The sequence below is a fragment of the Archocentrus centrarchus genome, unplaced genomic scaffold (assembly GCF_007364275.1).
Source record: "Archocentrus centrarchus isolate MPI-CPG fArcCen1 unplaced genomic scaffold, fArcCen1 scaffold_24_ctg1, whole genome shotgun sequence".
NCBI lineage: Eukaryota > Metazoa > Chordata > Actinopteri > Cichliformes > Cichlidae > Archocentrus > Archocentrus centrarchus.
Window position 1 is genome coordinate 7061156 of NW_022060254.1, and position 26056 is coordinate 7087211.

At 44.9% G+C, this 26056-nt stretch overlaps 1 protein-coding gene across 1 annotated transcript in view; it reads right to left on the reverse strand.

Moving 5' to 3' along the window:
• Positions 1-339: 339 nt before the first annotated feature.
• Positions 340-26056, reverse strand: part of LOC115775675 (uncharacterized) — a 30321-nt gene continuing 4604 nt past the window's right edge. Inside the window, exons 4-9 of the mRNA XM_030723151.1 lie at positions 23089-23096; positions 21167-21491; positions 17661-18002; positions 16610-16942; positions 7127-7208; positions 340-1621 (exon numbers count right to left, since the gene is read on the reverse strand). Coding sequence (XP_030579011.1) covers positions 1594-1621; positions 7127-7208; positions 16610-16942; positions 17661-18002; positions 21167-21491; positions 23089-23096 — 1118 coding nt within the window. The 3' untranslated portion in view covers positions 340-1593. The remainder of the gene's footprint in view (positions 1622-7126; positions 7209-16609; positions 16943-17660; positions 18003-21166; positions 21492-23088; positions 23097-26056) is intronic.

The following is a 26056-nucleotide window of genomic DNA, read 5'->3' on the forward strand; positions in this document are numbered from 1 at the left end:
TTATGATTCGTCTGAAGCTCATTTATGATGTTTGTGTGCAGAAATCAAACTGACTCCACTTTCATTCAAACTCTATTAAAAATCAGCTCATGATTACAAAAGCTCATCTTCTCTGGAAGCTCTGATCTCGCCTTCCTGCTGCTCTGACCTTTGACCCACATGAAGCTTCCAGAATATTCCTGTTTGATGGAAGCGTTCAGCCACAGAAGCTGTGAGTCCACACTAACATGTGACACAGAGTCAGGTAACATCAGCTGACGAGGATCATAGATCCATAGATCTATGATCCTCCATTGGTAATAATTACAAAGAGTCAGGTTCTATAGAACAATGGCTCATTTATTGTTAAAAGTGTTTTAAAAAAAACATTAATGTAAAAAGTCTCACAGAGGTTATTGGTTAGTTAATGAGTTAGTTAGCCAAACCAAACCAAACCAAACCATGGATCAGCACTGTTACAAAGTGTCTCACAGTTCAGACAAAATAAAGGAGACCACGCAGAGAATGGTGTGAAGCTCAGTGTAAAGGACACACTAATATCAAATATACATATTAGTAATATGGTGAGTGCACAGCAGATAAATTCAAATACGTGCAAAAAATAAAGTTAAAAAGCAACAAAACCCAAACCAGCACAAGACAAAAGTTTTCCTGGAGAGAAGAAAGAGACACCGAGCCCACTTATCCAGCACTCAGTTCAGTGACTCCTCTGGACACACATCAAAACCTCTGCACAGCTCCTACTGAAAATCAGGAAGAAAATAGAGAGAAGGAAAAGCAGAGACTCCAAGATGTTCCTGTGAAACAGGAAAATCTAACATGAGCAACACAGAATAAATAGAGCCCAACAGCTGTAAACCAAAAGGATTACTTCAGAATTACAAAGCTTTTTAGTAATTACTAATTAATAAGTTAAAAAAACAAAAACAAAACAAGAATGACCACGTTACCTCCAAACATCACCCAAACAAGGCAACAAATTATCCCAACCCAAAGTCACCTGTTGTCACAACACAAATGTCACAGTGGCTCTTTTCCACAACAAGTCCTGTCCAGCACTTTATAACCAAAGGTGCTCTGTTCACTGATTCTGTCTCCAGAGAAGGAACCCATACTGACTGGTTTCTTTAAGTGAGATAAGCCAGGTTTCAAACAGGAATGATAAACTTTAGTTCAGTCCACCAGCTATCTAACTCAACCCTTGTCTTCAGGTAGTTAATTATGGGGGTACTTACACTTTACCTAAGCATGAGAAGGGAAATGGTTAGACCAGCATCCTCTTACCCAACCAAAAGTTATATGTTGCTGAGGATGTAACTTTACTCAAGTTCACCACCACAATAAATCAGACACTGCTGACCTCTCAAACAATCTGCTGTCTGAAAACTAGCAGGAACATACAGAGTGAAAAAGGTCACCACACCATGTTCTCAAAGTAAACATCACAAAGCTTCACTGAAGAACTGAAACAAAGCTGATCCTGAATACACAGAGATATACACCATACACTTTATACTGTATATACCACAACAAACTGATAAAGAGTCTTCTCTTCATCCGCCAGCTCCTCCTCCTCCAGTTTTAACAGACTCATCAAGCTGCAGGACCATCTTCATTGTTGCTGTTCCAGAGGAGAAAGAGGAAAATCAGTCATGGACAAGCAAACAGATCCAAACTGAGGAGTATGCCACGAGGCACAATAAATGGATACGAAGGTATGAGTCTGAAGTCAGAGTTTTCAGTCACATAAAGATGTCTCTCTCTTTAACTGCTGGATAGTAACTGATGACCAACACATAACCTGGTGTGGAGCAGTTTACGTTCAGAGTTTTACTTTAAATCATCAGTTTCTGGAAGCTCCACATTGTCACCAGCCAGCAGCAGCAGCACACCTGTTGTAGGGTTAAGTGTCCTGAGGTGACTGTTTTATTGTGATTGAGTGCTTTATAAATAAAATTGAATTTTAATGTCTGGGTTAATGCAGCCATACAAATCAATACATCAGGAGGGGCCATGAGATGAAAAAGAAAATTATGACAGAAAATGAAAAAAAATGGTTTAAGGAATCCAGTAGTGTATTTCATAAAGTCAGAAGAAGCAGAGTAGCATGCACTGCAAAGTTTCTTGAAAGCATGTTCACATAAAAAGATTTTTTTACAGTTTGTTCACTTGGAGTGTGTGTGTGTGTGTGTGTTTGTGTGTGTGTGTGTGTGTGTGTGTGGGGGGGGGTGGGGGGGGTGGGGGGGGTGCAACCGGACAGGCGTCATTGAAACGGGTGGGTGAGGACTTCTTTGGGACAGGGATGACGATGGTGATGGTTTTGAGGCATGTTGGGACAACAACCTGACTCAGCCTGACTCAGCAAGATGTCAGGTTGTTGAAGACATCAGCAAGGTCCCCTGCACAGCCCCTCAGCACATGACCTGGTATTCTGTCAGGACCTGGAGCTTTGGACCGGCATTTATAATGCTGGATGTTCTCCTTATGCTGTCTGGAGGTGGTTCAGCTCGCTCAGCAGAGAGGTGGTGCTGTTGCAGGTCTGTGGAGGGGGCTTTTAGTCAGTCACTATGGTGTGAATTTGAACATCCTAGGTCACATTATTCTGGAGTTATGACCAACGCCAAACTTTTTGACGATGCTGCTCCCACAAAATAAATAAAGAAATAAATTGCTCCTGGAGCACTGGTGCAAAGATGCGGAAGATTGGCTTACCAACCAGTGGTGTACTGGCCGCCTGGCCATTTCAGCATCGGCAAGTATCACAGCTGCAGCAGCGGCATACCATTAACCACTTTTGGATGTTAGCGCTGCTGCATTCAAATGCGTTCTTTGGGGTATCCTGTGGGGGATGTTGTGGGAGTATGAGGTGTCTGGCCCCGTTATGACCCATTCATTCCCTGGACAACTGCAGAGAGAGTTGCCGGACTTGTTTCCAATAAGTGTTGGACTCTGCCACGGCCGCCCCTTGTCACCAATTCTGTTTTTATGGACTCAGCACCAAGGCTTGGTGACGTAAGAATCTCGTCTCGTCTTTTTGCAGACAAGACAGTCCTGTTGGCTTCATCAGGTGGCTTCCAAGCCTCCAGCTTGCACTGAAGTAGCTCGCAGCTGAGTGTAAAGCAGCAGGTATGAGAATTACAGTGGTGTGAAAAAGTGTTTGCCCCCTGCCTCATTTCCTGTTTTTTTGCACGTTTGTCACACTTAAGTGTTTCGGAACATCAAACCAATTTAAACAATAGTCAAGGACAACACAAGTAAACACAAAGTGCAAGTTGTAAATGAAGGTGTTTATTAGTAAAGGTGAAAAAAAATCCAAACCATCATGGCCCTGTGTGAAAAAGTGATTGCCCCCCTTGTTAAAACATACTATAACTGTGGTTTTTCACACCTGAGTTCAATTTCCCTAGCCACACCTAGGCCTGATTATTGCCACACCTGTTCCCAATCAAGACATCACTTAAATAGGAGCTGCCTGACACAGTAAGGTCCACCAGAAGATCCTTGAAAGCTACACATCATGCCGAGATCCAAAGAAATTCAGGAGCAATTGAGATAGAAAGTAATTGAGATCTATCAGTGTGGAAAGGGTTATAAAGCCATTTCCAAAGCTTTGGGAATCCAGCGAACCACAGTGAGAGCCATTATCCACAAATGGCGAAGACATGGAACAGTGGTGAACCTTCCCAGGAGTGGCCGGCCGCCCAAAATTACCCCAAGGGCGCAGCGACGACTCATCCAAGAGGTCACAAAAGACCCCACAACAACGTCCAAAGAACTGCAGGCCTCACTTGCCTCAGTTAAGTTCAGCGTTCATGCGTCCACCATCAGAAAAAGACTGAGCAAAAATGGCCTGCATGGCAGAGTTCCAAGAAGAAAACCACTGCTGAGCAAAAAGAACATTAAAGCTCGTCTCAATTTTTCCAAAACGCATCTTGATGATCCCCAAGACATTCGGGACAACATTCTGTGGACCGATGAGACAAAAGTGGAACTCTTTGGAAGGTGTGTGTCCCATCATCTGGCGTAAAAGGAACACTGCATTTCAGAAAAAGAACATTATACCAACAGTAAAATATGGTGGTGGTAGTGTGATGGTCTGGGGCTGTTTTGCTGCGTCAGGACCTGGAAGACTTGCTGTGATAAATGGAACTATGAATTCTGCTGTCTACCAAGAGATCCTGAGGGAGAATGTCAGTCCATCTGTTCCTGTACTCAAGCTTAAACGTACTTGGGTTCTGCAGCAGGACAATGATCCTAAACACACCAGCAAGTCCACCACTGAATGGCTGAAGAAAAACAAAATGAAGACTTTGGAGTGGCCTAGCCAAAGTCCTGACCTGAATCCTATTGAGATGTTGTGGTATGACCTTAAAAAGGCCTTTCATGCTCGAAAACCCTCTAATGTAACTGAATTAGGACAATTCTACAAAGATGAGTGGGCCAAAATTCCTCCAGAACGCTGTAAAAGCCTCATTGCAAGCTATCGCAGACGCTTGGTTGCAGTTGTTGCTGCTAAGGGTGGCCCAACCAGTTATTAGGTTTAGGGGGCAATCACTTTTTCACACAGGGCCATGATGGTTTGGATTTTTTTTCACCTTTACTAATAAACACCTTCATTTACAACTTGTATTTTGTGTTTACTTGTGTTGTCCTTGACTATTGTTTAAATTGGTTTGATGTTCCGAAACACTTAAGTGTGACAAACATGCAAAAAAACAGGAAATGAGGCAGGGGGCAAACACTTTTTCACACCACTGTAGCATCTCCAAGTCATTCTCTATGGTTCGTAGCTTGCCCACGTTGAGTCAGGGATGAGTTGCTGGCTCAAGTGGAGGAGTTTAAATATCTCTAGATTTTGTTCACAAGTGAGGAACGATGGTCACAAGATTTGGGTAGTGACCGAAAGAATGAGATCATGGATGCAAACGGTGGAAATGAGCTTCCTCTGAAGGATGGCTGGGCTCTTCCTTTGCAGTAGGGAAAAGAGTGCACTCATTTGAGAGGGGTTCAGAGTAGAGCTGCTCCTCCTCCACATCCAAACGAGCCAGTTGAGATAGTCCAAGTATCTGATTCGGATATCTCCCGGGTACCTCCTGGGTGAGAAGTTCTGGGAATATCCTACTGGGGGAGGTGCCAGAGTAGACCCAGGACATGCTGTAGAGATTATATATCTCATTTGGCCTCGGAATACCCAAGTTGTCCCCCAGATGAGCTGGAGGAGGTGGCAGCGGAGATGGAGGCCTGGGTTTCTCTGCTTAGGCTGCTGCCCCCATGACCCGCCCCTGGATAAGTGGAATAAAATGTAAGCCTGGATGGATGAATGAATGAATGAATGAATGAAGTTTTTTATTGCCATGTGGGTGAACAAGTTCACACATTGGAAATTGCAGTTACAGAACACCATCCAAGAATACACAAACACAACACACATGGGGGGATATGTGTCCTCGGGTCATGCAGCCGACTTGCAGCGCTACCTTTGGCAGGAGGAGAAAACAACACATCATGGGGAAGTTAGGTTAAAAAAAAATCATCTGGTACAGTGCTCAAAAGAGCACTATACCAGGGTCCAAAAAAACCACCTTAGCAAAGCATTTGCACATGTAAAGCTAGGACAGCGGCGGTAGGTGAGGTGAGGTCAGGAGGGGATGCAGACGGAGACGAGAGGTGGGGGCATTGTGGAGCCAGATGCCAGGTTCCAGCCAAAACAGTTCGCTGATAGTGGTGGAATTTCATCAGCGGCCGTGATACACCAGATCCAGCTTCACAAATCACAACGCGGAGTGGGGGAAAGAGCAGCCGCACACAGAGCCCTGGAGAGAGATATGGTTGCCAACCCAAGGCCGGCAGGGGAGCCGAATTCCTGATAACAAATGTTGTTTTGGAACAGGCTGCTTGTTTTTCCAACAGCCTTCAGTCTTACTGGGAAACCATTCGAAAATCCAATATTCCAAATTCGTTGATTGCCGTCCTCACTGTGCAGAACCGAACTATATCTCCTGATCTAACCCCTCTCGCCTGCGAGCCCGCTAATCTTGCGGCTCAGGTCCACCAGGCTTTGAGTCTGAGTTTGTACGGCTCTGCTCAGCCCTTCCACCTGGGTCGGCAGCCTCTGCAGATGTCGAACCGCCGTCCAGATTTTCTTAATTTGCCAGTAAAGCAGGTATCCACCGAGCCCAAACAGAGAAGATACCGCTACCAAAAAGCCGAATATGTAGGCGTCTTCCACGTCTTCCACTCCAAGGGCTGAGAAGCACACCGGTCTCCACGAGCTCCAAGAGTCGATGACGTATCCAACCGGGTCTGTTCCACTCGGACACGCAGGCTCCCCTGTCCTGGATCTCATAGTGGAAAAAATTCGATCAATGATGGAGAATGCCCAGTTTGCCAGATCCATGTTTCAATCTTGTTCTTATTCGGACAGTGTGTAAAAAGACGCTCTCACAGCAAGCAGCAAGCGGAGAGATGGGGAGGGCAGGGAGAGAGAGATAGTGCGACCGTCTCCGACAAGAGCAGGAAGAAGTGGGAATGTTCTATTTTATTTAACAGAAACTGACTACAAAATGTAGTTGTCCATTTTGTGCTTCTGTAACAATTGAAACTTTTGACTACTCAGAATTTAGATTATAGTTTATTATATTTTATGTCTATTTTGCACTGAATGGCAAAATCAATGTGTTAATTCTCATTCTCATTTTATCTGTGTTGTCTTTCTGTCAGTGTCCTCCATCTCTCCATTGAAGTGGTGAAACCAGATAATGAGTTTCCTACAAAATACAGGTGCCCCCCCACCATGTATTCAGCACCATCTCTGAAGGGTTTTTCCTGTGGTCCTTCTCATTTTAAGAAATCTTTTCCAAGATTTCTTTTTCTATACTTTTATATTTCATCTGTTTTATGTCTTAAATACTCCAATCAACCATTTTAACAATATTTAAAGTTGGTGTCTTTTATTTGACAGATATTGTTTCAGTCTTCAATGAATTTGTTTTTGAAAATAAAATGTTTTTTAACTGTTTAATTCTTCCCCAAAAGATAAACCAACTGCACTGTGAACAGTTTACACCAACTTTAAATAATAGATAAGTAACAAGTGGAGAAGAGAGGAAGAGGAAGAGATCATTACTCAGTGGAAGAAGCTTGGGGTGAGCTGGATACTATATGCCTCATAATGTGGTCCAAATCTGTGCCGCCTCTCTTCAAGCTTCCTGCAGAGGACACAAACAAAAGCAAGCCTCAGATTTTCTGAAATCATCTCTATATGAACACATCGTGTGACTTTGCTTTCAGCTAGAGGTTATATTGAATACACAGGTCATCCACACAAGATGATCCCAGACAGATTTTCTTAATCTTTCATGTGAAAACTTTTCACAGGATCTTGAGATCAGCTGCACACATGACCAGACACACACGTTAAGAGCTGTTAACAACAGCCACAAACACGGTTTTCAAAAAAAAAAATAAATCACTGAAGAGATTTAATGAATTTAATGAAAGTTTCAGAAGGAAGACTGCAGTTGAAGATCTCCCTCTCCCCAGCCACCTCCTCCAGCTCATCTGGAGCTGGAGGAGACCTTGTGTAGACCTTCTCTAAGTCTACACAACATATATAGACATGTTTGGGCAAACTCCCACACACACTTGAATATCACTGAGACAAAGCAGTGGTCCACAGTTTCATGACCAAGAATATAATAGGAGCACACTTTCTGATCCCGCCTCTCAAAGATGGGAACCACCACCACAGTCTACCAATCCAGAGTCCCTGTCCCAGATCTCCACACAGCTTTGCAGAGGTGTGTCAACCAAGACAGCCCAACAACGTCCAGAGCCTTAAGGAACTCTGGGTGATTCTCATCCAACCCAGGGGCCCTGCTACCAAGGAGCTGTTTAATTACCTTAGTGACCTCACCCCCAGTGATGAGGGATTCACTTCTTCTATGGAAGGTGTGTCAGTGGGATTGAGGATATCCTCAAAGTATTCCTTCCACTGCCTGACTATATGTAAAGAAGAGGTTTTTCATTACTTGTTTATAGTAATATGTATTGTTTGGTATTAAATGTTGGGACACATTTATACTTTATTTTCAGTCATCACTTTTGACATACTCAAAAATGAGAACTCTTAAATATTTATTGATTATTTATTGAGTATTTTTTTTTTTTTTTTTTTTTTTTTTTTTTTTTTTTAGCCTGTCATGTCTGGCATCTTTCACAATCGGAATGATGATCCGAATGCACTGATGTACCAAACATATTTGCTTTGACAAGAACAGCTCTATATGTTTCCTATAGGCTCTTCTTGTTAATGTTTGCAATTTTATTTTTATTTATTTATCTTTTTATTTAGTTATTCATGCCAAGTCTGACAGGCAACAAGGAAGGGGCAAGAACAAGAGGTGGGGGGGAGAAAAGGGGGGGGGGGGGGGGGGAGAAAAGGAAGAAAGGAGATAGAAAAAAAATAAAAAAAATAAAAAAATAAAAGGGGTTGATATACTCACACACACACACACACACACACACACACACACATCCATACACACACCCATATGCACCTACATATACACACACACACACACACACATACACACAAGTTTATTGTTTGTAGTGATGTGTGTGTATGCGCCTTTGTCATGCAATGTATTCGATAATGAGGGCGAGAAACTGCAACCATGCCCCCCGCGATCCAGAGGCAGATAGGGAAGGACCCAGGGGACCCAGGCCATCCACAGCACAGGAGCTCAGAAGACTTGGGGCCACACATCCCGATGGCAACCGCGTACACTCCCCAGAAGAGGAAGGAGGGAGGCTACAGACGGAACCCCCACAATCCAGGGGCTAGAGTCCAGAGAGCCAGAGACGACGGGCAGCCCACCCCCCCCCGGCAGGCCGGCACCCCCAACACGAGCCAGGCATGCGGCCCCCGAGGCCCCAAGCGCCTGAGAGCAGCCCGACACCCGGCAGGGCCCCCCCACGCGCCAAAGAGGCCCAAGCCACCCCCAGGTCACGGCCGCCAAGGGAGCAGGCCAAAAACCATGCCGAGACATCCGGCCACACATCCCGGGACCCACGGGCACCCACACCCCAGGGGCGGCAGTGACGACCAGTGGGGAGCAGCGTGGAGCGGTAGGGAGGGGTAACTCCCACCCTCCGTGTCCCACAGGTGCCAAGGCTCGGCAAGCCACCAACCCAGGCCCAGCTGTCCACACACACACACACTCTCGCAAGCACGCACGTACACACACACACACACGTACCAGTCATTCCCTCATGTACACACACGCACATACACACGCACGCACATTCGCATGCACCAGTCACACACTCATGCATACGCACATGTAACATACATGGACACCTAATGTGGGAGAGCGGGTACCAGCACCAAGCCAGCGGCAACCCAGGGAAGCAGCCAACCCAGCCCCGAACAATGAGCCAGTCCCCATCCCAGGCGGGGTGCATGGAACCGGGGTGTGAGAAGGCCCGCCCGCCCCCTCCTCCCACTCAGCGTGTTGGGGGGGTGATGTGAATGTATGTACTGAGAAGAATGTGTATGGCTGTGTGAAAACTACAGTGCTTTTAAAATTGGAGGGACAGATGTAATATGAGCACTGAATAACAGCGCCCATCCACACTGTCCCCCCAAGGCCCTCAATGTCTAAAATGTAAATAAAATTGAGGTGCAGGCAGCAGTGAACAGACAAGTGGGGCCACCTCAGCAGTGCCACCCACTAACCACTGTGTGACACACCTGCCCCCCAAGGCCCTATATGTACTATGATGTGTTGTGAGCTGTATAATGCAATTAAAAAAAAGGAGGAGTGGGACATCACGCAGCACAGCGAGCAGAGCCGAGGTGATGGCCCTACTCACTGCAGCACGAGCCCCCCACCCCCGAGAACCTATGTGTGCATAATGTGATGTTAAACTGAGTGGGAGGAGGGGAGGGGCCAGGATAAATATGACCGGGAGGCAGAGGACTACCCCCCGGAGGAAGAGAGCCAGCTAGCTACTGGCTCACTAGGCACCCCAGTTCCCTACACCCCCCCGCAGCCCAGGGAAGGCAGGTCCAGGGCCTGAAGTGACCGCACCCCCAGGACGCCACCGTACTCCAGGCCGGCACCCACTGCCCCCACTGCGAACAGGACACAACACACACCCCACATGCATACAAAGGACAACAAATATCGCACACACACACACACGCACGTACGCACACATACACACGCACGCACACACACGCACACACACACAGACACACACCCCCACATACATACTCACACATACACACACACGCACACAGTGGTCCTGAGTCAGAACCAACCGGCCCCGTGTGGGGCAACTGCTGCTCCCTCACCTGAGCGCCCCACCACCCCATGGGGGAGGGCACCCAGAATCCCGGAATGCCAGCCAGACACCCCGACACAGCCAACCCACCCCACACGGCGGCGCGCCCAAGGGGGCACAGACCCCTCCAGCGCAGGGAGGGGCCCAGCCAGGAAACGGGCAACCCCGGGCACCAGGGCCCCGACCCCCGCACCCCGGCCCCCACAGAGGAAGCCGGCCACCCGGACGGGGCCAGCACCGCCACCACGGGACCCCGAGCCCCACACCCCACGACCATAAGAGCACCATCCAAGTCCCCACCACCAACAACCAGGGCCCGGACACAGAAACCACAAAACGGTAGCCACCGCCTCCAGGCCAGAGCCATCAGACACCCAGGCCCCCCCGGCCCACCCCCAGCCACCTACCGGGTGCGCCATGAAACCAGACCACAGCTCGTCACCCCCATCATGCGATGGAGCTGATCAGTGGGGACCAGAGAGATTCAAATTTTGCCAGTTGATTTTTAGAGGTGGCAGACATTCTTTCCAGACTAATGTGATCTAAAAGTAGATTCTTATAGTGAGTAACGCATAAATCATTTTTTGATTTCCAATTCATGAGGATAGTTTTCTTAGCGATGCATAAGGTAGTAAGAACTATGTGTGATATATTTGTTTCCATGTTTAATTCACTTAAATCACCTAGAATGCACAGTTTTGGTGATGTTGGGATATCGCAATTAAAACATGTGGATAATTCCTCACATATCCTCTGCCAGAACCTCTGAACAGGTGTACAAGACCAAACTGCATGCATATAGTTTTCAGTATGGTTGCCTGAACAGTGGGTGCATATATTTGTGTCTCTGAGGCCCATTTGGAACATCCTGTGTCCTGTATAATGTATTCTATGGAGAGTTTTGTATTGTATAAGTTGTAAATTCGGACTTTTAGTCATTTTGAAAGTGTTTAAACATATCTGTGTCCAGAAGTTTTCCTCTGGGTTAATGGAAAGATCTCGCTCCCATTTTGTAGTTGGGAGGGATATTGAATCATTAATTTTTAATAATAACTTATATATTTTTGATAATAATTTAGGGGTATAAAGATTTAGAAATTCTGTTACCAGTACAGGGGTTTCTAATTTTAAATTATTTAAATTAAACCTTGCCTGTATGATAGACCTCAACTGCTGGTATTCGAGAAATTTGCTATTGCTAATTTCATATTTGGAAATAAGTTCTTCAAATGAAATAAAGGTCCCATCGTGAATAACATGTTCTAAATTCTTTATTCCTTTCTCTTGCCATGTTGAGAAGTTCAGTACTGTCTTTTTCTGACATATATCTGGATTGTTCCAAATGGGTGTCAGTTCACATGGGATAAGTGAAGACTTTGTTATCTTTAAGAATTCCCACCAGGCTGTCAGAGAGGTGTTTATGTTAAGACTTTTAAAACCGCTATGATGTTTAATACTGACGCTAATGAAAGGTAAGTCAGAGATTTTCACTTTTCCACAGAGTGTTTGTTCTAAATCCAGCCATGGGCTGTCTAAAGGGCTTGATTTGATCCATCTTGAAATATACTGTAATCTATTGGCTAAGAAATAGTGATAAAAGTTTGGGAGTTCTAGACCACCACTGCATTTTAGCTTTTGTAAAGTTTTTAAACTTATTCTTTATTTATTTATTCTTTATTTACCTTTATTCTTCAGCACAGCTTGAACTCAGTCAAGATTTCTGTAATTTCCACACTGCTTCCTGTTTTTTGAGGACACGGCTTTCAGATACTGTTCATCTGCAGTTGATAGTTTTTTATTTATTTATTGAGTATTTTAATGACTAGTATGATTCTGTCTTCCAGGCACTCGAGCAGCTACTCGGTGTGTGGCAGACAGATGCTGTAAAATAAAGAACCAGTGTTAGCCACAAATGTAACCGGCATGTGGTTAAGAAAAGTGTGGGTATTGAAATTATGCAGTGATTGCCAATATGGCTGCTGATGTAGTGCAAGTGGGTTTGTGGTGTAGCAATCACTCACCTGTTTCTTCTTTTGTCTTTCCAGGGTGTGTTCAGGTAAACCGGAGGTCTGAGCACTATTTAAAGGTTCCAGGAAAGACCAAGGAGGAAACAGGGTGGGGGAGTTGCTTGGGATTTTTTTAATGTGTTTTGTAGGGGTACATGGTTTTATTGTGGATATGGGTTATGGAGATGTTTGGGTGATGGTTTTAATTATAAATGTTGATGTGTAACTGTTTATGTATTTTAATTGTTGTTGGGAAAGTCAGCAGCTGGTTGTAAAGGGGGTTTTCTGTCTTTATTTGTAGTGATGGTGAGATGAAGCTTCATGAAGCTTTCCCTTCAATCAGTGAACCCATGGGTCGAAGCTTCATGGGGCTTCATTTGCTCTACTGCGCCATCAAGTGGACAGTCAATGTAAAACAGGCAGACTGATTATTATCACACCAAGGCATGAAGCTTTGAACAGAATAAATGATTTTTGTGATGTAATAAATAACTCCTGAACTAATTAATGTGGTTTCTGTCTTTATGATACAATGTTGGGGTCAGGAGGGAAAGTGGAAATAAATTCGGGAGAGAGCTGTGATGTGTATGTGATTGTGTTACTTGGTTTGTAACTGTGCTCATTATTGACATTTTATTTATTCGTTTTTATTTAGAAATAAGAGTTTTGCCACAGTGCTGAGCTTCAGGCAGTTTCTTATGTTTGAAATGATTTCGCCTGCTTTAGAAAATACCCGTACACAGGACCAGTGGCACAAGAAGTGGGTATGCACTATATGCAATGCATAGGGGCGTCACACAAAGGGGGGGGGGGGGGGTATTTCTCTAGTCTGCATTTTCTACATTTAACAGCTGTGCATGTGATATGATCAATAACAGAGGCACAGTGCTGATTAGGCGCCCCTGTGCTCTTTCACCTCCCCTCCTCCTGTTACGCTGAACCCCTGAATCGTTTCCTGAATCAGTCACATGGTACAGCTGGCTTGCGAGGCTTCGAATGTCACTGACACAAGCCTCGATACGTGCTTCACAAAAGTCTCTTTCAATTACTCGATACACACTTTGAAGCCTCGACGCAGAACGACACATCACTAGGGATAAGTTCTTTGTGGGGATCCTTGGCGATCAGGACTGTCTGGCCTTCTGTTAGCCATGCTGGGTGTGTTTGTGCTGCCAGGCACTCATGGTGTGCAGGCAACTTCTTTAGCCAGTAGGTATGAATCATGTCAGGGCCTGATGCTGTCTAACGCTTCATATTTGAGACTTTTTTCTGGATGTCTGTCACTCTAACAGTTGCTGCGTCTTGTTCAGGGAGGCTGCTGTGGTCTCCTCTCAGATCCACTAGCCACTGAGCACTGTTGTTATGTGTTGCATCCATCTCCCATCTGCTCTTCTAGTATTGCTCTGTCTCCAACCTTGGTAGGGGGCAGAGGTGTTCCTCTGCCACCGACAGTACACCTTGGATGGTTTAGTGAAAATAATCTGGTTTAATGGCATCTATCTCTCTGCTATAGCTCTTCAAGTGGTTAGCTGTGGCTGTGAGTCTTTGTTTGCATATTTCTATGGCCTCAGCTTGCTTTACTTTACTTCATCATCTCTGTTCTGGCATTCAACATACCAGCTGAGCACTAAATCAGACAAATAGTCTAAGAAATCAGATAGAAACTATGAGTAAGACCTAAAACTTTTTTCCCTGTTAGTGTGTACAAGGCTAAGAGTCAAGCTTTCAAAGAATTAAAAGCCTGTCTGGGTCTTTGGTTAATTATGGTGGCGCCCTTCTTGGCTGCAGCTGCCCAAACTCATGGTGAGTATACAGAGGACAACACACTGATGAATAGGCTATTCATTGTGAAAGGAAGTCCTACGACCTACACAACCTGCTCTCACTGTATACAGCACAGAGCATGGACTTTGTGGGTTCAAACATAAGGGATTAGCTGGAAAGTCTTGGACTACTGCACACACAGGGTGAGGACCGCTCAGCGCCGATACCCAACAAGATGTCTAGCCACTTCCGATGATGGCGGTGTATGTCGAAGCAGAAGTGGGGAAGCCTTAGGGGAGGTAGCACACGGGCTAAAGCTAACTCCTGCAGAACACCTCTACCATCGATTCTGCTGGCAAACATCCACTCTCTGGAAAATAATTTTGGATGCATCAGGCTGAACATCATATCAAAACAGGAAGTGAGAGACTGCTGTGCTTTTGTGTTCAGTGAGAGCTGGCCCTTAGCCCTGCTAAGCTAATAGCAGCAACATACCAGGCTGATAGGAGCAGCACTCTCAGCAGTAAAACATGGGGAGGAAGTTTATGCATTTATATCAACAATAGATGGAGTACAGACCCAAAATTGACCTTTTCTCACTGCTCACCAGACGTTGAGTTCTTGTCTGTCAAATGCAAGTTCTTTCATCTTCCACACAAATTTTTAGTCATATTCATCATCGCTGTTTATATTCCTCCTGATGCTGACACCAATATGGCCCTGTGGTCAGTGGTCTGCAAAATACACATCCTGAGGGAGTATTTATTATTGCTGGGGACTTTAAACATGAAAAAAGTTCTCTCACATGTTCATCAATATGCTGACTTTGTGACCAGGGGAGACAACATACTGGATCATACATACACTAATGTCAAAGCAGCATTTAAAGCAGCCCACCACCCCCACTTAGGATCGTGTCTGTGATGCTGACCTCGTCATACGGACCTTTGCTCACCAGCACAAGGCCGTCTTTAATGCTGGTGAGAGTGTGGCCAGGAGGGGCCATCACAACGCTGTTTCGAATGCTCTGACTGGTCTGTGTTCAAAGAGGCTGCCACCGAGGACCAGGAAACTGACATTGGGGAGTTTCCTGAGACTGTATCAGCCTACATCTATAAAAGTATAGGGGACGTCTAGACCACCAAACGCATCACAGCCAGGGCAAATGAGAAACCCTGGATGGCGTCTGAGGTGTGAGCCCTGCTGAAAGCAAGAGACTCTGCCTTTAGATTGGGAGATACAGCTGTCCTCAGAACAGCAAGAGCCACATTGAACAAAGCAATCAGACTGGCTCAAAAGGCCCATGGACAGAAAAAACAAGCATTTTCAGGACCACAGAGACACCAGGAGACTGGAGGGGATAAAAACTGTCACAAACTACAAGACTGCTTCTCAGTATTGTCATAGCAACACTGGGTTCTTGAATTAAACAATTGCTTTGGACGGTTTAAGGCTGAGGAACACATGACTGTTGTGCAAAGTACAAATCACAGCATAAAGCATCAAAGGTGGGACAGTGGTGGGTCTCATCCAGGATGATGAGGAGCAACACTACAGGGAAGAGGTGATGTTTTTGTGGACTGCAACATGAACAACTTGATCCTGAAGGTCAATAAAAAAAAGGAACTGGTGATTAACTTCAGGAGAAAACAACCTGTGCACACCCCAGTCTACATCAGGGTCAAAAGGCCTTTACACACCGGCCGTGTAAATTCTGTGCGAATGTTTCGTGCGTTAAAAACATTTGTTGGACTCGCCTGTTCTAATTTGCAGCCGTTCACACCAACCGCGTCATTTCACAGGACGAATTTGCGGCATTTATTTTTTCGGATCAAGTTCGATTTTTCTGACTTTCGCAAACGAACAAACAGGTCTGACCAATCAGATCACTGCATTTAGCAACATGTGAGGTCATTGCTTAAAACGCACACCGATGTACTGAATATACAGTGATGTGGGAACAATACAATCGTACTATTTTACCTCAGACACACAGCTACACGCTGCTCCGGGTCAGTCAGCTCTCTGAAATTATTCTCTGCCTCCTCACATGTGATCCCAGCTCTGCCAACAAGAGCTCAAACTGCCCACTGATATCCTGAAGTATGCGTGAAAGCGGCCGTGATGCAGCTTCAACTCCGAGATCAAACTGTGAAACTCTCCCTGCTGCTGCTTTCTTATGAGTTTGGATGAACTCAGAAAGTCTGTTTCTCCCTTCTCTTGTTTAACATCACAACCTCATTACATCATCGTTTGATGTCGACTTCATTTGTTTCACAGTACGTTTTATGAGGGCGATTTATTCGCAAAAACGCAACGCCTCCAGTGTGTATGTAGGTTACATGACAAGTTCGCATCTGAAAGATTCAGAATTTCGTGTCATTTTTACGCAACACATCCAGTGTGAAACAGCCTTTACAGTCACAGAATGTATAAAAACTTCTAAACTTCGAATCCTCTGCCTGTCATCTGTGCATGAGTTCACTGACCTTGGACACCGAGGGCAACTATTTTGTCTCTCAGAATTTTTCCATCCTTGTCCTTGATGGTGCAAGTGTAGACACCACAGTCACTTAGTTTGGGCTGTTTCAGGATCAGACTAAGGTCTCCATTTTTCACTTCCTCTTCCTTCATCTCTGTGCGACCTTGGTAATCGCTATCCGGTAAGGGAGGGTTGTTCTGGCCACTCAGATACACATAAATCTTCACATTCTGGTGTCTCCACTCCACTTCGATGTCCTCGGGAAAATCATCAGTAATTTTAAAGGGCAGCAGAACAGACTCTTCACCCTCTGTTAGCACCACCACCTGCAGCTGAGAAACTGAAAAAAAACCCAAAAACTGTCATTGAGCTCAATTCCATTCAGTTCACTTCAGCTCAGTTTTATATGTTGCCACATCACAACAACAGTTGCCTTGTGTAGTAAGTTAAAGTGAAAAAAGGCCAACAATCAGACAGTGGTCACACCACCTTTATTCTTCAGCACAGCTTGAACTCAGTCAAGATTTCTGTAATTTCCAGACTGCTTCCTGTTTTTTGAGGACACGGCTTTCAGATACTGTTCATCTGCAGTTGATAGTTTTTTTTTAGGCCGGCCACTACTTCTTTTGTCTTCCTCTTGTCCAGTTTCTTAAGACTACTTTCCTCTTTGGAAATTACCTTGTTGGTGCAGAAATACCATTTTATGTTTGCCATTTTTCATAGATTCAGCTAAAGAAATGGGAACAAATTGGTTTTGTTTATGGGCTGCTTGTAACAGTGCACCTAAAATAAAACTTAAAATTGGTTCTTTGCTAAGTTCATGTGAAAACACAACATTGATTCACATTTTTCTGAAAATGGTCAGGTGCAAAGACTGAGTGTAAAAGCAGCCAATGTCCAAAGAAAGCCTGGGGAGTTATTGCTCAAGACAAGCTTAAAAATGACAAGAAAGTCTGACTGCTTGGAAGCAACATGTAAAGAAATGAGGGCTGGCTCAAGATGTTTGTCTCAAATGCTGTTGGATCTGATTCATGGAGGATTTGTAATGTTACACTCACCTCTGACACTGAGTGACACTACTTTCTGTAGCAGGACCTTTCCACCCTTGTTGTAGACGGTGCAGGTGTAGACACCACGGTCACTAAGCTGGAGGTCTTTCAGGGTCAGACTGAGGTCTTTAGCTCTCAGTGGCTCTTCATTCATCTCTGTTCGACCTTTGTAAACCTGTCCTTGATGGTTTTCCTGGTTTTGGTCACTTGGATACATGTAGACCATCATCTGTTTGGAGTCAGAACATCTCCACTCCACTGTCACATCCTCAGGTAGGTCAGCTGTGGTTGCAAAGGGCAGCTTGACGTTCTTCTCCCACTCTGCCACCTCCACCATCTCCACCTGCCTATCTGAGAACATAAGGTATACAAACAGAGAGACATCAGTGTGATCCACCATCATCTCCTCTGCTGTGGAACCAGCACCTCTTCACTCCTGTTTCAGTGTTTCCTCTGACTTGGAGCTGAACTGCTTATGTGTTGATGTGTGAGGCTGCAGGCAATAACTTGGACTTGTTCTCAGTGGGTGTTGGATGTCAGGACTTCCCCTTGTCACTGATTCTGGCCTTAATTTTAATGGATCGAATTTCTAAGTGCAGCCAAATAGCAGAGTGTTAGGTTTAGTGGTCTCAGGATCTTGTCTCCACTTTCTGTAGATGTAGTTTTGTTGATCTCCAGCTCACCCTTGGGTGGTTTTTGCTGGTGGAGGTGAGGACTGTAATGAGAATCTGCACCTCCAACTCTGAGGCCATGGTTCTCGGAGGAGAAAGGGTGGAGCGATCACCCTTTCTCCTCTGATTGGGGTCTTGTTCATGAGTGAAGGACAGATACACCAAGACCCAGATAAGCAGCAGAAAATCACTACCACACCAGGACTAATGTAGTTAGTGATAGGCTGCACGTAAAACAGCTGACTGCTGTTGTGTTATCAGTGTTTATGTTGAAAAACTGGGGGCTGCGTGAGCGTAATCTTGTAATGCTTTATATTCACAAGCATTCTCCTGAATACGTTTCTACTGCAGATCTATAGGTGCTGTCATAAAATGAGAATATCATGAAAAAGTTGATTTCAGTAATTCCATTCAAAAAGTGAAACTTGTATATTATATTAATTCATTACACACAGACTGATATATTTCAAAATGTTTATTTCTTTTAATTTTGATGATTATAACTGACAACTAATGAAAACCCCAAATTCAGTATCTCAGAAAATTAGAATATTACTTCAGACCAATACAAAAAAAGGATTTTTAGAAATGTTGGCCAACTGAAAAGTGTGAACATGAAAAGTATGAGCATGAAAAGTATGAACATGAAAAGTATGAGCATGTACTGCACTCAGTACTTAGTTTGGGCTCCTTTTGGCTGGATTACTGCAGTAATGCAGCGTGGCATGGAGTCCATCAGTCTGTGGCACTGCTCAGGTGTTATGAGAGCCCAGGTTGCTCTGATAGTGGCCTTCAGCTCTTCTGAATTGTTGGGTCTGGCGTATCACATCTTCCTCTTCACAACAGCCCACAGATTTTCTATGGGGTTAAAGGTCAGGCGAGTTTGCTGGCCAATGAAGAACAGGGATACCATGGTCCTTAAAGCAGGTACTGGTAGCTTTGGCACTGTGTGCAGGTGCCAAGTCCTGTTGGAGAATGAAATCTGCATCTCCATAAAGTTGGTCAGCAGCAGGAAGCATGAAGTGCTCTAAAACTTCCTGGTAGACGGCCGCGTTGACCTTGGACCTCAGAAAACACAGTGGACCAACACCAGCTCATGACACGGCACCCCAAACCATCACTGACTGTGGAAACTTTACACTGGACCTCAGCCAGTGTGGATTCTGTGCCTCTCCTCTCTTCCTCCAGACTCTGGGACCTTGATTTCCAAAGGAAATGCAACATTGACTTTGATCAGAGAACATAAGTTTGGAGCACTCAGCAGCAGTCCAGTCCTTTGTGTCTTTAGTCCAGACGAGACGCTTCTGACGCCGTCTCTGGTTCAAGAGCGGCTCGACACGAGGACTGCGACAGCTGAAACCCATGTCTGCATACGTCTGTGTGTGGTGGTTCTTGAAGCACTGACTCCAGCTGCAGTCCACTCTTTGTGAATCTCCTCACATTTTTGAATGGCTTTTGTTCCACAATCCTCTCCAGGGTGCTGTTATCCCTGTTGTTGGACACTTTTTCTACCACATCTTTTCCTTCCCTTCTCCTCTCTATTAATGTGCTTGGACACAGAGCTCTGTGAACAGCCAGCCTCTTTAGCAATGACCTTTGTGTCTTGCCCTCCTTGTGCAAGGTGTCAAAGGTCATCTTTTGGACAACTATCAAGTCAGCAGTCTTCCCCATGATTGTGTAGCCTACAGAACTAGACTGAGACCATTTAAAGGCCTTTGCAGGTGTTTTGAGGCAATTAGCTGATTAGAGTGTGGCACCAGGTGTCTGCAATATTGAACCTTTTCACAATATTCTCATTTTCTGAGATACTGAATTTGGGGTTTTCATTAGTTGTCAGCTATAATCATCAAAAAAGAAACATTTGAAATATATCAGTCTGTGTGTACTGAATGGATATAATATACAAGTTTCACTTTTTGAATGGAATTACTGAAATAAACCAACCTTTTCTAATTTTATGACCAGTACCTTTATATTTAGTCAGTAATCAGGGATTAAAGTGACAGAGACCCCTTCCCTGTCAGAAATATTTTGACAGGGAAAAGGTCCTCCTCCACTACCAGGTGATCGCTAGCAAACAGTGGTTATAGCGATCCGTTCCGGGAGCTGAAGGAGAGAAAAAAATAACAGCTGAAATTCTCGGCACAGCGAGCACAACACACAAACACAGCAGAGAGCGGTGGAGGCCTGGGAAACGTGTCAGCAATGATCCACTCAGTGTTAAAAGGAATCTGTCGCAGCGACGGAGAACTTTAGAACTTAAGAACTTCATAAAGAACTTTATAGAATATGAGGGGTTATTTTTCTAACTCCTGATCCACTCCATCCCAGTAGGTGGCGGTAATGCAGCTCTAAGCTGGTTTGGTCAACCGCAAACCCACAAGAGGAAGAAGAAGACTGAGAACAGTAATGCTTCTATTGTGGCTGAAATGATACTTAATTGATTGGATTGCATTTTTTATTCCTTCCTGATATCCGATCCATTAATTTAGGTCAGAATCAAACCAATACCAATACTGAATATCGGATCAGTGCATCCCTAGTATTAATAATATTAATAAGAAGTAGTATGTTAAATTTAGGTCAAGTTCTTTCAAAATGAAAGACTTTGTAGATACACTTTTGTAGACAGTGCAGACTATGTGCTTTTTAAAAAATGTTTTCTTTAAAAAAATGAATTGAAAAACTACATATAAATGTATAATCTATTATCTAACAGGAAATAATTTCCCATGCATTGAAAATTCCTCTATGTCCAACACAAAGTCCAAGCAGGTTCACTGACTTGATTTGGATCTGATTCGAAGCTGTTTGGGGCTGTGGACAAACAGCTGTTCTACTCACCTCTAACACTTAGTGTCACTACTTTCTTCCTCAGGATTTTTCCACTCTTGTCATAGATGCTGCAGATGTAGACACCATGATCACTGAGTTGGAGGTCTTTCAGCATCAGACTGAGGTCTCCAGTTTTCAGTGGCTCTTCGTTCATCTCTGCACGATGTTCATAACCCTGGCCCTGTAACAGAGCCTGCCTTTGGCTGCTCTGACACTTGACGATCGTCGTGTCTTTGTGTTTCCACTCCACTGTGACATCATCAGGAAGGCAAACTGTGGTTTTAAAGGGCAGCAAGATAGACTTCTCCCACTCTGTCGCTTCCACCATCTCCACCTGGAGCAGTGGCGGTTTCTGATATGGGCGACATGGGCAGCCGCCCAGGGCGGCATTTCATCTAGGGCGGCATGACCGCCCCCCTTCCCCCAATGCATTGCGATCGCCGCAGCAGCACCTACCGCACTGCTCCACTTGTGGGGTAATGGGCGCCCTCTGCCTGCTGTGTATTGCATGTAGCTTTCTGCAATGGTCAGACAGGTTGTAACAGAAGGAAAGGGGCAGGCGGGGGATTCTCTGTCTCGCTGTCACTGCTTCACTAGATCGTCACACACACACAGCGCTGCCCCGCCCCCTTCTCCTGCGAGTCAAGTGAAGCAGTGATGGCGTGAGAGTGAGACAGTCAGCCGGGTTCATTCATTCATGCCTGTACAGTTTTGGCCTGGTTACAGCCAACAGTAACTGCTGAATTATAAATAAAGGCAACTCACCCAAAGCTCTGTATATTTACCTCCGCCAAGGAGGTTATGTTTTCGGTCGCGTTGTTTGTTTGTCTGTCTGTTTGTCAGCAGAATTACTCCAAAAGTTATGAACGGATGTCACTGAAATTTTGTGGAGCGGTTGGAAATGACAAGAGGAAGCAGTGATTAAATTTTGGTGGCGATCCAAATCACGATATGGATCCAGGAATTTTTTTAAGGATTCTTCAGTATTGCGGGATACAGGCAGAGCCTTCCCCTTTAAGAGACACCACCCACTTTTCTCTGCCCCGTGTGTGTGTATGCGGGCTAGCGTGGGAGACGAGCGCGAGGGAAAAAGTGTGTTCGGTGGCGGTGGAAAAAGGAATAAAAGTTCTGTTGCTAAAATCCTTCGACTTGCTGCATTTCTCCGCCTTGCTAAAGGTGACCCACATGGATGAGCAAGTTAGTTACCAGCCACGAGCCAAGCGAAGTAGAGACCAGAGGTCTCCCTACTACGGTTAGGAGCCGCGATCTGGTCGAGGTAACACACTATTGCGGGATAGGGGGTTATTGTTGTCTGGGAAAGATGAAAGATTATTTCAAAGTATTTAGATACACGTATTACAGCGTCAGTGACCCTATGGCCTTGGCGGAGGTTTGCGCTCTCTGAGTGCTTCTAGTTAAATATATATCACACCTGGTGCTGTTAACATGAGTTTCAATGGAGGTTTTGTTGTGTTGGGCTGGCAACTGTCAGTCAGATCTGACAACCCTGTGGATGGGCGGTGGTTATAACCTATTCAGCTTCAGTGCAAATTACGGCAGATGGAAAGGAAAAGGTCAAAGCCATCAGGTGTGCAGTTTAGGAAAAAGAGAAAAGAACAACAGGAGAAATAAGCAAAGATGAAGGTAAGCAGAAGCTGTGTAATATTTCAGTTTCTTCCATGTTTTTTCAAATAAAATTTAAAAGAAATTCTGAGTGTGCCTGTGATGGTGGGGAGACCTTCTGTTAAAACCTGTCTGTCAGACCATGGCAGAAAGCTACATGCACCACACAGCAGGTGCTCATTAACCCCCAAGTGGAGTAGTGCGGTAGGCGCTGCTGCGCGATTGCTATGGGGGGTTGGGGTGGGGGTGGGAGGGCGCCGGCAGGGATGCTCGCCCAGGGCGCCAAACAGGCTAGGACCGCCACTGACCTGGAGAGCTGAGATAAACGGATTTACTGTAGTTATCCAGCCTTTATCTAACAAAGTTTAACAAAACAAGAATCTTCATCTCTGCTTTAAGATTGTTGGTGTGTGTAATGTTGTCAGCACCTGTTTGGGTAAAGCGTGTGAAAGCAGTGGTTCTGTGTGGATATGCACTTAGCGCTTCATTAGAGGCAGATGGAGGGCTTCAACAAACTAATTCATCTGCTTCGTGTCTGGATTGTAACAGTAAAGTAGATTAAAAATGAACCAAACTGCAGACACATTACAAATAACAGCTAAAACTAGCTTTGTGATTCTGGTCCATCCAACTGTCCTTCCTACTGCACACCTCACCACTGTCTCTGTCCTCATGTCCTGCACCACCCTCACATTCTTCTCTGCCACTCCTGACTTCCTCGTGCAGTCTCACAGTTCCTCTCTCAGCACTCCATCATCTGCTTTCTCTGGATCCACAAAGATACAGTGAAGCTCCTCCTGACCTTCTCTACCTTCTTCATCAACACTCTCAAAGCAAACATCACATCTGTAGCGCTCCTTCTCAGCATGAAGCCACACTGCTGCTCACTGATCATCACCTCTCTTCTTAAACTAGCTTGTAACACTCTTTCCCAGATCTTCATCAGTTTTATCCCTCTGTACAGCTCTGCACATCATCCTTGTTCTTGAAAACCAGCACCAGTGCGCTTCTTCTACGTTCCTCAGGTATCCTCTCACTGTCCAAGATTGTGTTAATCAGTCTGGATGAATGATCTACTGTTCTCTCTCCTAGACATCTCCATACCTTCACAGGTTGTCATCTGGACCAACCGCCTTTCCACTCTTCATCCTCTTCACAGTAGCCCTCACTTCCTCCTAATTAATCACACTTCCTGATTCACTAACTGTCCTCCATCCATAAAACCTCACATTCAACTCATTATAAGCCTTGTCCTTTGCCACCTCTCTCTTTGCTGCACTCCTAGCCTCCCAGTACTCCTGTCCACTTTCTTCATGCCTCTGCCTAGCCCACTCTTTCTTTGCTAACCTCTTCCTTTGAACACTTTCCTGTACTTCCTCATTCTACCAGGAAGTCTCCTTGTCCTCTTTCCTCTCTCCAGAAGATAGACCAAACACCTTCTTGGCAGGTTCTCTGACAAGATACTTTCCATTCATGTGGTAACTCTTCCCTGCCACCCAGAGCCTGTCTCAACATTCGTGCTTCTTCAGTTTCCATCATTTAATTGTTGCTTCTACCTTCACTCACTTCTACTTCTTGATGCCCACAGTCAAAGTCCACAGTTTCCTACAGACTACTAGTTCAAACACGGTGTTTATTATGGACAAACTGTGGGTTGCACCAGGGTTATTATAGTTAACAAAAAACTGATGAAACAATGAAAACTGAAATTTTAAAACTGAAACTATAACTATAATAAACTATAATAAAAAGCAAAAAAACAATAACTAACTAAAACCATATTGTGAGTTTACAAAACTAACTAAAACTAACTGTAATTATAGAAAAAAATGATCTCCATTTTCATGTTTGTCATTTTATTTAAAAGCCTTGTGGATTTATATGGAATCTTTTTTTTCGCTCTATGAGTTTAAGCTGGGAGCGCCATCGGGCAACTGAGTGCATGCGTGTGCTCACCACGCTGGTCTGAAAAGTAATGGCCGAGCGCTTTAGACCACAATATCACAGAAAGGAGTGAGAAAAATGTGCAGAACACTTCTCAGTCAGGAAAAAACATCAACATCAAAGTCTGCATGAGAACACAAGGCAGCTACACAAACCGCTCTGATCCTACGAGGTAACCTGCCGTGCACCTCTTGTCGGGTTTGTGATTGTGATTAACCTGTCCTTGTGCCTTTCAGGCTACTTTTCACCGGCTACTTTATCAGTCAGAGAATAATAATCAAAGCATCAATATAAGGACTCACAAATGTCAGCAGATTCCTGGAGGGAGACTGCTGACACTATCAGGATGGATGTGAGGGAACGAAGAAAGTGAAAAACAGGGACAAATATGTTTGCAGCCAAAAAACTGAGCACAAAGAGCGAGGACCAAAAAAAGTCCCAACCGGCGCCGCATATAAAACACCAGCACACGACCACAAGGTAATTAACACACACAATCCAGCTACACAAGCAGAAATGTGGACATGAGGTCGGACACTTTGTAGGTTGTGTACAGAGGCCACAAAGACCCTGCAAGTTAGAGCATCTAACCAAGCTAGCTCCAAAACAGAAGCAGCTTCAACATCAGGATGCAGCTGGATTTGAGCTTTGACTCCTTCAGAGAGTTTGTTTCTGTCAAACACCACATGTAGGTGTTGTTAATCTGCTGCACTGATGCTGAACTTTATTGGGAGTTTATTGTAGAATTGTTTTGGAAAGTTTTGGAGTTGATATTTTTCTTTGTTTCTATATCTCGACAGCTGGGAATCAGTCTGCCAGGGCCACCACTCGAAACACACTGCACCCAATCCCTACGACACCTGCCGCAGGTGGTGGGCCTACAGGAGGGTGGGCCCTTTTTTCTTCGGGCTGCACCTGTCCAGGCAGCATGGGCTACTGCCCAATTACCAGACCCTCCCCCTTGAGCTTCCTGCCCAGGCCTGGCTCCAGAATCGGGCCTCAGTAACCCTATCCCAGGCAGGGAAAACTGTTCCCTTGTTGACGTTTCCATAGGGGTCTTCTGAATTTCTCTTTGTCTGGCCCCTCATCCAGGACCAGTTTGCCATGGGAGACCCTACCAGGCGGACAAGCCCCTGGACAACATAGCTCCTGGGATCCCAGTTCCCGTACAGACAGGAAAGTCTCTATGACTTGGGAACTCAGGACAAACATGGCAGAAAAACCAAACAACAAAAAAAAGTGAAAACCTACAAAAAAGACAAATTAAAAAAAAAAAACAATTAAAAAAAACAACTATAAACATTATGACACACACACACACACACACACACA